General features: G+C 56.6%; 1 protein-coding gene across 1 annotated transcript in view; it reads left to right on the top strand.

Moving 5' to 3' along the window:
• The first annotated feature begins 3,628 nt into the window (after positions 1–3,628).
• Positions 3,629–10,800, top strand: part of ITGA3 (integrin subunit alpha 3) — a 30,271-nt gene continuing 23,099 nt past the window's right edge. Inside the window, exon 1 of the mRNA XM_037033189.1 lies at positions 3,629–4,298. Coding sequence (XP_036889084.1) covers positions 4,093–4,298 — 206 coding nt within the window. The 5' untranslated portion in view covers positions 3,629–4,092. The remainder of the gene's footprint in view (positions 4,299–10,800) is intronic.

Here is a 10,800-nt window from a genome sequence, read left to right as displayed (position 1 = left end):
TGAGTCTTAGTTCAATAGAAGCTATTTGGTCCACTTAGTTCAACAAATACTAGGGGACTTGGGACACAAGGGATACCGTTAGAGAAATAATAAAACAATTTCTCCAGCCCTTTTCTTTCACTGATGAGAAAATCGAGGCATGGAGGAGGAAGGTAACCTGCCCGAGGTGGGAGGGCAGAAGGTAGCCCTCATTCGACCCCCGTGGCGCCGAAATTCCACGATCTGTTCACTAACTGCCTGTGTACATCACATCCACGCCCCGGCCTTCCCGTGAGACGTGAGTGAGCAAGTGGCGTGGTCTCAGCTCTGGGAGAGCGGGATGGGATGGTGTGGGGAGGCAGGCAGAGGCAGGCTGGCGTGGACACGGCAAACGCTGAAGAAAGAAAGGTGCCTTCCAGGGATTTTGATGTCCTTGTTGCAACTGGGAAACTTCACCCCCAACAAGGCCCCAGATCTCCTGCTTCCTTCTTTCCTGTGGCCCCCTCTTGCTGGTCCTTTCCTTCTCCCTTGTCCAGATACTCCTCCTCCAGGAAGCCTCCCTGACCCCACAGCAGAATCCACAGTTGTGTGTTGTCATGGTCACCTGTAGAGGTAGATAGACCCCATCCAAGATCTGGTCCAATGTCAAGACTGATGATGCCACATACATACCAAGAGTGTGTGACGAGTTTTATTTACATGACTGAGGTCTCTGGGGGAGCAGGGCCGGCCTCTCCTGTAGGTCTTAAATGGCTGGAGAGAGCCAAGAAAGGAGATCTGCCCAGGATTTTTATTGTGGTTAGAGAATGAGGTCAGGGTGAGCATTTGTGTGGGAAGGGCTTGCGTGGTTCAAACCTCCCATGGATACCAAAGGAGGGAGCACAGCACCCAGGCCTCATCAGCTTTGCCAGGCACAAGGGGAAGAGGGAAAGCCGTCAGCTTAAAAGCCGTCAGCAGTCAGACATCAAAAACTAGATTGAGACTCCTCATTACACGTTTTATTCATGTGCCTTTATTTCTCTCTCTCTCTCTCTCTCTCTTTCTGTTTACATTTCTAGGTGAGTCCCCTCTCCGTAGGGAAGAGTTGACAGGATGAAGCCACCGGGGGATGAGACAAGGAATGAGATTCAGGGTGATGCCACTGGAACCAGAGCATTTTAGGTGTTTGGCACGGACTCCCCAGCCCAGAGGCCTTTCCAGTCTCGAAGTCTCCCTCCGCCATCCCACCTCCCTCAGATCTGTCCCATGCTCCCCCGCATTCCTCAGCTCCGCGCCCCCACACCAGGCGCCCGAGCTCCGCTCCCACATTCCCCCTGGACACTCCCCTGGAGTGGAAAAACCATCCCTCATCCCTTTCCTGCTCCCGGCGCTGGGATCGGACATACTGGCCATTCCTGTTGGGGATGGCCGAAGAGATAAGGTTTGGCATGGAGCCTGCGGTGCCATCACAGGGCTCTCAAAGCTGTTTCAGGCAGGACCCTTGCCCACACTGAGTGTCCGTCCTGTCCCCTGAGCTCCTGGCCCTGGCTGGCTCCCTTTCTCCTGGGACAAGGTGGAGGACCCAGCAGCCAGCCAGAAGGAGAGCAAATTAGTTGTTCAACTTCCAGCCAAGTCAGCTTCCTGTTCCTTGACCCTCAATATCTCCTAACTCCTGGAGGGCCGGACACAGGTGGACCATGGAGAAAGGCTGGGTGCTTCTGGGGGTCATCGCTTGGGAACAAAAGTTCTCTTAAGGGCAGAAAAGGACCTCAAAACCGAGAACACTATTATCTCAGCTGCTTTAATTTAGGCATATCTGGCTGTTGGATCAACATCTGCCTGGAGTTTGTCTCTCGAAGACACAGCTGTGGGAAGTGGCTTCCCGTCCTTACTGCCTCCCATGAGCCTCGTGATCTTGTACATCCAGGTTCCCTCGTAAATCACATGAAGATGATAACCCTGACTTCACAGGGAGGCCGGGAAGATGAAACAAGAGTCTGCGTGTGAAATGAGTCATCGCATTGGGCCCTAGCCCTTCCCGAGCTCTGAATCTAATTTTGTACTCTTAATTCTTCATTCTTTTCTTTAAAGAGGGCTCCAAATTGTACAAGCCCTGAGTATTATACAAAAACGTTAATTATTAGCTTAAGTGCTTGAGAAAAGCTCCGGGGTCAGATGACACAGGATTAAAATCTGGGCTGGCCATGTGGCCTTCACCAAGTTGCTTAATCTCCCCGAGCCTCAGTGCGCTTCCCTGACAACAGCGATAACACCTACTCAGTGGTTGTGAGGATCTGATTTGGTAAAACAGCTGGCATAGTTCTGGCTGCATAAGGACACCACATGCGAGTGTCTCTCTTTTTTGATTTTTAAAATATTTCTTTAAAGATTTATTTACTTATTTTCAGAGAGAGGGGAAGAGAGGGAGGAAAACATTGACGTGTGAGAGAAACCTCAGTCAGTTGCCTCTTGCAACCTCCCAGATGGGGATGTGGCCCTGCAACCCAGTCATGTGTCCTCACAGGGAATTGAACCAGAGACCCTTCAGTCTGCTGGCCAGCGCTCAATCCACTGAGCCACACCAGCCAGGGCGTCATTTTTCTTATGATTACAAACTGTCAGAGATAGGGATACTAAACTGAATTTGAAGGGAGTGAGCGCGGAGGGCTGGACTCCTGGACCAAAATAAGAAAACTCCTTTAGTGTAGTGAAAAGAGTGCTCTCAGGGACATAGGTCTTCGTGTTGCAATAAAGGACATCTGAATTAGACCGCACAGTGACCGTTTCAAGTTCCCTTTCAGATGACTCTTCTGAGAATAACCTTTAGGCCCCGCCCATCTAACTCCAACTGGCACCACCCTCCACACACCTGTCGGTGCTGGCATCCCCGCCTAGTCTCCACTCAGTCTGAGCCCTGGTGGGAAAAGGGCAGCTTTGGGATTCTGCTGGGCTAGTTCCTGGAGGCAGGGGTGGTTGAGAAATGGCTGCAGTCTGGGTCCAGCTCCCTGGCCACGCAGGGCATTCTGAGGAGAAGGGATTCATTTCCACATTGATAGGCTTACAAGGAATGCCAGAAAGCGGGGTGCTTTGGGGGGAAACGCTGTCTTGTTGCTAAGACTAAGAATGCTTGGTTACTTACTACTGCTAAATATCAGTCTGGCTTTGCGGAGGGACCATTCCCAGCTGGGATCAGGGTGGATGGGGGCGGGTGGACAACAGAAAAAAAATCTCGACGAGGACGGAGAAAGAGCTGCGTGCTAGAAGGAATGCCCAGAGACCGCCAGCAGCCTCTCAGGGACTCACAGCACCGCAGAGACCAGTAGGACATTCCAGGCAGCGGTGCGCGGAGCTCAGTTCGCTCGCGCTCTCCGGCCAGGAGGGCAGAGGTGGCCGCGCTTTGAACAGCCTTTGCAGCAGCAGTAGCTGCCGCAGCAAACCGTCTGGACAAATACCAATCCCGGCCCCGCCCGTCCAATCCATCTTGTTCAAAAAATGCGACGCTTCTCAGGAGACGTAAGGGGCGGGGAGGGGAAACCCTAGCCTTTGGGGGCCCTGGACAGGTGTTTGGGGGAGAGGGCGGAGCCATTTCGGGGAGGATGAGGAGGGCGGGGCGGTGCTGCCCCTTTAAGAGGCGGTGGCGGAGCCGGGACCTTTTCTCTTTCCCCGGAAGGAGAGCGGAGCCGCGGCTGAGCGCGCAAGGTGGGGAGGTGCGGAGCTGGGCGTGGAAAGGCGGGGCGCGAGCGGGGGTACCCCTCCCTCCCGCCCTCCTTGCGGTCTACCGGTCTGCCTGCCCAGCCAGATCCGCCACCGAGCCAGGATCGAAGGCGCCTGTGCAGCCAAGGGGGCGCGGCCGCGACGGCTGTGGGGCAGGGTGTCCGGGGAGGGGGCGCGGTGACCCAACGCAGAGCTGGCGGGAGAATAGATCCGCGGATCTCGGAGGGGAATCTGAGCGCGCAGACCTTGAGCAGACGTGAAAGCAACCGGGGCTGGAAGCCAGAAACTATCAGCGTTACGGGGCTTAACGACGCGGCGGACCAGAGTGTTTCCAGTGGTGGCGAGAGCAGGTGAACAGGTCCTCACTCCAGCTGCACGTCCTCACTCTCTCTTGCCGCGGCTCTGCTCCTGCTCGCAGCCATGGGCCCCAGTCCCCGCCGCACCATCCGCGTCCTGCGGGCGCTGCTCTGCGCGCTCGCCTTGACGGTGGCCCCTGGCGGTCACTTCGCCTCCGCCTTCAACCTGGACACCCGATTCCTGGTGGTGAAGGAGGCCGGGAACCCGGGCAGCCTCTTCGGCTACTCGGTCGCCCTCCATCGGCAGACGGAGCAGAAGCTGCGCTACCTGTGAGTGAGGCTGGCGGGGGTGGGGTGACAGAGCGAGAGAGAGCGAGAGAGAGCGAGAGAGAGCGAGAGAGAGCGAGCGCGCTGGGTGCGGATCCGGAGGTGAGTCTCCGGCCGAGGGCTACTGTGAGCGAGGATTAAAGGGGCGGGAATATGAGCGCCCTCCTGTTGCCTACCTTTGGCGGGAAGTGGAGTGATTAGGTGTGGGCGGAGGGGGGGGGCGCAGTAATCATTGGCAAGTGCTGACCCAGCCAGAACCTGCCTAGACTCACCCCCTCTGGAGAGCAGCACTGGGGTCCCGCTTTCCCGAGCTGCCTTCCATTCTCTGAATTGAGTACCTCTTCTCTCCGGGGACGGGAGCTGGGGGAAACTGTAGGATAAACACATAGTGCCCCCCCCCCCTTACCCGTTTCCCGGGAAAAACCTATGGGTACATGCATTTAAGCTCTCTCCCTTTACACCTCGCATTTAGTCTGCGGCCACGTCAGCCACACCCTTTGCAGCGCCAGACTGGAGGGGTTCTCAGCCCTTGGTGGTTGGAGGGTGAGGTGATGAGTCTGGGTGTTTGGAGCTGTCCAGGGGCTCCCTCTGATCCCGGAGGCAGGAGAGTAGAAGAGAGAGGAGGGGCTGTTTTAAATCCTGCTCATCTCCTGCCCCTCCAACCCAGCAGTGACACCCTCCCACCAGATAGCTTTCCTGCATTCCACAGATTCATGTTGGATCTTCAACCCTGAGTGTGTTTGTTTGGTTTGAAGAGGGAAATGGTGTTTTTCTCTTTCTTCTCTTCCCCTTCCCCAACAGCTGCAAGAAGGAGGGGAAGAGCTAGGCATAGGGGAGTGAGGGGAAGGTTACTGCATCCAGCTGCTTGTGTCCCCCGCCCCCCACTGCCATCATGCACACTTACGCCCAGAGGGGTATGTCCAGGTGTCAGATGTTTCTCTGCAGTAGACTCATGAGATCAGCAGTTCGGGGAAAGGACAGCTGGGGGAGGTGAGGCTGTCCCTGGAGGGAAGGTAGTTAGGACAGGTCAAGCAGGCCCTATCACTTTGAGCTGAGTGACCTGCTAGCTGTCTGCCCCTAACTGGTGTCTGACCCCCTCGGAGCAAGAGGATACGGTCAAACGGTGTGTTGAAACCTCTTCCAACTCTGGCCGGAGCCTGCAGAAACTTGAGGAAGGTTGGAATGCCCAAAGTCCAAACTTGGCTCCTTCCCTGCTGGCCCAGCCCTGCCCACTCTACCTACCTGAACTTGGCCTCAATTCCGTCTAGCTTCTGCAGAGGCTAGGGCCACCACACCCTTCCCAGCCTGGCCCCACGAGCTTGACCAAGCCTCCATCTTTTGGAGGCTCTAAGTAACCATCAACACAAGTCCCTATGTTAGTGCTCTTTCTGCCCCCTTCCAGAAAAAGGTGCTCCATTCTAAGGCAACATCGTGTTAAGAGAAGACGAAGAAAGAAAGAGGAAGGTGGTGGGGGGTTGGTTTTGCTATGTGACCTTGAGCAAGGTACTTCTCTTCTCTGGGCTGGTTTTCCCCAAAAAGGGGTTGGACCTGAATCTGAGGCTCCTTTCTGTCTCAGTTGCCCTATAAGAGGCAACTTGGCATTGTGGAGCGAGAAGAAGCTTCAGTGTTCCTTTGCCAATTGTCACAATACCTGAGCCTTGATTTCCTCACATGCCAGGGCAAGGGGAACAACACGCCTTCTGCATGGGGCGATAGTGGGGCTTCAGTGTAATAATGTGTATAAAACGCTCTGCTTGTGCCAAGGCACATCGGAGGGCTCTTGTACCAAAGCCAGGACTTGGATATACCCTAACTACCCATGGGCCTCACCCAAGATGGCTGAGCAGAGAAGTCCTCCTTTTCTTCGTGGGCAGCTAGAGATGGCATTAGGCCTGATTAGAACCTAGAGGTTCTGCAACTGAGGAACCTCAGAGAGGCAGGCAGTTCTAGACAGACTTCTGGGTCACTCTCTCCGGTACCCTCAGTCTTTCTCCCAGGGGCGGTTCTAGACCTTGGCTCATCTCCTCATCTCACTGAATTCTGCTCCAGGGTCCTTTGGGAGAGCCAACTGGCCCAGCTGGGCTTAGCTGCAGCCAGCTGCATAGCCAGATGTGAACAGCTGCCTGAGCGCACAGCTCAGGGGAACCAGCAATTCAGGTCGCAGTCGGATACCTCTTAGCCTCAGAGTCCCTTTGGGAAAAAGGGCGAGGATTCATGGCCCTGAACAAACTCAGCCTGGGGTTCACAGGAGGTTTTCTGGAGGTGTAGGGACCCATGAAAATCACTTGTGTCTGTGCATGTTCCAGGGGCGGGAGCAAAGGGGAGCATAGCTTTCAACATGTTCTCAAAGAAGGCCTCATTCCAGAAATGCTTAAAAGCCCAGGTGTGGGCCTCCTTTGTTCCCCATCGCCCCCATCTCTGGACTGGGGTTCCCCACCCACGACATCAGAGGTTTACGCCACCCCAGGCTACAGTTTCTCTGTCTCTTGACATCAGGGATGGCGAGTAGGCAGGGGACCAAGGTGCACTGGGCTTCTCAGTGAGATGTACAAGGACCTCTCGGGAAGCAGAGGGACTGTTCCCCAGGGAGATAGCTACTCACTGACTCCCACGCCCCTAGGACCTGTTCTTTAGTCCCCCTGGGAATCCAGGTGCCCTGGTCTGGCCTCACCTTCGGGGTATGGGAGAAACCTCTGGGGCCCTCTCTCCCTTTCACCCTGGCCTGGCCATGAGGGTTTCTGGGAAGTCTGCAGTGGGGGTGGCTGGGGCTCCTGGAAGATGAGGTCATACCCAAGGGAGACAGGAACAAGGATTACCTGCTCTGCTCTCCTAAAACATCTTTCCCTGGGCGGACTAGCCACCTGGCAGCCTCTGGGGCTCGTGCCTGAGGAAATGGGCAGAGCGGCTGTGGCTGTAGGCAGAAGGCCTGCATTCACAGTGGCCTTTTCCTCTGACACTCGCCAATGAGCTCATCCAGGCCAAGGAGCTTTAAATTGGGTGGGAGGCAGGGGAAGCCTGATCTTGTAGGAAAAGAAAGGGGCTTGGTCACAGCTAAACAAAGGAGGAAGAGGGTGTCTATTGCAGCAAGAGGAATTGAGGTTAGATGACATGAAGAATGCCCTAAGGGATCAAATATGGAAAAAATACTAAGGAGCAAGGGAGAGGGAGAAGCAATGAGAAAAACAGCCTTGTTCTTTTTTATCTGAGGCTTCGGCCAAGGCCTCTTTCTCCTGTTCTCTCTCATTCTATCGCTTTCTCCAGCTTGTTGCTCTGACTCTAGGTCTGAGTCACCAGAGGGGAAAGGGGGCTGGGTGGGCAGCATGAGAAGTAGGGGGAGGGCTGTAGTTTCAGCTACCACAGGAGCAGCCTCTGGGGAGACGTCTAATTTGGGCAGCAGGGTTGGCACAGAGCTGGGATCCAGGCATCTGAGAAGTACCACCACCCCACCCCCCGGGCTCTGAGCTGGGGCAGCCCCTTCCCCAACCTGCTCCCTGTCCTGAGATGGAAGGGATCTCTGAAGAGTAAGGCACGGGGGCCCGTTGACTTGAGTGCTGGACCCTCTGGGCCTCTCCAGGTTAGCTGGGGCTACACCAGTGGCTCCCTGAGGTTAAGAGTCTGGGAGGTTAACTCTTACAGGCTGTTTCTCTGAGCATCACCCCACTCCTGTGCCCTCAGGGGGCCGCCTTCTCTTTGGGGTGAGCCAGTCTGCTGCCCTGACCCCCATGGGCCTCGTACCCCAACCCCTTCCCCTTCTACTGCTTTCTACTTGGCTGTTTTATTAGCCTTGAACTGAGTGATGGGGCCGGTGAGGAAGTGCCTTTCCAGACCCTGGAGTTCAGTGGGCCCCCCGAGAGGCCAGGAGGGGCTGTCTGGCTGGAGTCAAAGGGGAGGGTGAAGAGGCAGCTGGCTGTTTGAAAGCCCTTAAGATGTCGTTTTACCTATCCACCTACCTCCCACAGGGGCTCCCTGCCCACCTCCCCACCCCTGCAGCTCAACCTGATTCCAGGAGAGGTTTGGTCTGATCTTTCCTCCTGGCTCCAAGAGCTGGGCAAAGCCTCCCACCTAGCCTTCTTCCTTGGAGGCTGCTGGGAGGCTGGGCTCAGTCGTGGTCTAGAACAGATCAGCTTTTGGATTCTCGGATCTGGACCAGATCCGACAGTGCGCAGCCTCGTTTGCATATTAATTTTCATGTCCGTAAGGTCTCTCCCACCCTCTGGGTTCTCCCCACACCTGGCTGTGGCTGGAGGCAGCTGGACCTGACCCTCCGCACACCCATCTCCCCCCATCCCCTCCTAGCCCTCTGGCTGTAGATCCATTGGATCCTGGGCTGGGAGCCAGAGGGCCTTACAGGGCCTCTGAACAGGCCAAGTTGGAGCTAAAAATACTCTAGGGGGGTGGAGGGGGCTGCTCCCTGTGGAATCTCTGGGGAGGGAAGTGCTTAGGATGTGGGCCTGGGATTAGGGCACCGGCCCTGCCCACCGCCCATCAGTAGGCACAAGGCAGAGGCAGGGTGGGTTGTAGACGGTAAGGGGATTTATTTCAATCCAGCTGCCATTTGTGCCCAGCTCTGCCTGCTCGGTTCCCCAGGAGGCTAAGAGGAGGGGTCCCTCAGCCGACACCCTCGGACGTCTTGGGCAGGGGCAGTGGGAGCATTTCCATTTCATTGCACGCCCTGGGAAGCAGCCTGAGCGCCTCTTGCCCACTGAGGCCTGGACCCACCCCTTCACGGTCATTGTAGCAAGCCTCTAGCCTCTACTCCCAGCCAATTCAAAGCTCCCACCGTAGAATGCGCCCTGGAAAGCAGCCTGGGCGCCTCTTGCCCACTGAGGCCTTTCACGGTCATTGTAGCAAGCCTCTAGCCTCTACTTCCAGCCAACTCGAAGCTCCCACCGTAGAATGACTCTAGCTGCCAGGGCCCCACGCCCACCTTAGTGACTGCCTGGCTTCCTCTTCTTAGGCATTGGGAGTGCTACTGTGTCCCATCCTCTGCTCCGTCTAAATGACCAGAATAGTCTGCTGTTCACCCTCTGCTTCAGGCCTCCTAACCTGGGGGAGCAGGAATCCCTGAGTTCCCAGCGGGAGACCTAGGGCTGTGCTTAGGGCCGGTCCTGGTGTCTCAGGAATCAGAATGACAGTGTTCACGTTGACCATAGCTTTGTGGTCAGACAGCCCTTTCAGAGAAAGAACCCATGCCCACCCCCACCCCCCTCAACAGCCCTGGAGATCATAGGGACAGCCTCTAGTCCTCTGTTACAAATGAGGCACTCAGGGCTCGGGGAGGGAAAGGAAAGGGCCTCTTGAGGCAGAACAAACCTTACAACCAGGCCCTTAGGCTTCTAGGCTGAGGTATTTCTTTCCTAGGTCTTCCCTCTCTCACCTGTCAGGCTCCCCAGGGGTGGCTGCCCATGGGTGGTCAGGCAGCCACTCACCAGACAGCCTCCCGAGCCTCAAGGAGGGTGACCACCCGGGCCTGGCTGCCACACTGGCCCCCCTGCCAGCCTTTCTGCCTAGCAATGCCTAGCACTTCCCCAGGCCAGAGTGAGGTGTGAGCAGAGGTGTAAGGTACAGGCAGAGGTCCCACCCCCTTCCCTGCACCCCCAGGACGTGCATTCCTGACACCCAGTGGGCGGAGGCACCCAGGCCCTGGCATGCCTGGGCCCCTGCCCTGCCCACTCCCTGCAACCCTCACCCTCAGGTCCCAGGCAGGAGCGGCAGGCGGGGTACAGCTCGGCACTCCCAGACCTGGCAGGAGGCCTGGAGCCCGAGTTCTGAGCTGGGAGCCTCACGGTGATAGCGTTGCTGGGGCCAGATGGAGGGGTTCTTAGGAGGTGCCTGCCACCAGGAGGCTGGGCACTGCAGGATCAAGGAGGCGATCCTGGCAGAAGGTCCACAGGCTGCCAAGAGAGGACGTGATGCTGGGAGAGCAAGGAGTGGTAGACCTGGGTTCTCAAACTGGGTGTGCCTGCTAAAAATGCAGGTGCCAGAGCTCCACCCATTTTCGGTTCAGATGGCCCGTGGTGGGCGGAAGACTGTGCCCTTTTAACACGTATCCCGGGATTTCTGGTGCTGGTGGTCTGAGGACTCGCTAGAGGTATCATTCCAGGGCTGGTCCCCTTTCTGTCCTCTGGTCACCTCTCCGGTATGGGTTGGGTTGTCAGGACCCGAAGCAACCTTGTAGGAACTTGTAGCCAATGTCTCTAAAGGTGGACAGGCTGGGAACAGGTGATAGTCCTCACCCATCCCCACTCTCGCGCCCACCTTCTGAGAACACTGCCCTGGGGCCACATTGTCCAAAATGTCGAGCACCCAGTCCCACCCAATACCTGTGTGCCTGTCTTAAGGGGGAAGTGGGGGAGGGGGTAAACATCACCCAGATCACTCAGGGGTCCATGTCTCCTAGATCTGAGTCCTCAGATGGCTGAGAGTGGAAGGACCCAGGGTCCCAAGAACACACACCACTCTGCCCCACCCCTCGTATGTTGTCCCCTCGGGTCGCCTAGAAGTT

This window comes from Sturnira hondurensis, unplaced genomic scaffold (genome assembly GCF_014824575.4).
Source record: "Sturnira hondurensis isolate 20B ecotype Veracruz unplaced genomic scaffold, ASM1482457v3 Scaffold0021632, whole genome shotgun sequence".
Classification (NCBI taxonomy): Eukaryota; Metazoa; Chordata; class Mammalia; order Chiroptera; family Phyllostomidae; genus Sturnira; species Sturnira hondurensis.
Note: the sequence above shows the minus strand (reverse complement) of the source record. Positions and strands in the feature narration are given on the sequence as shown.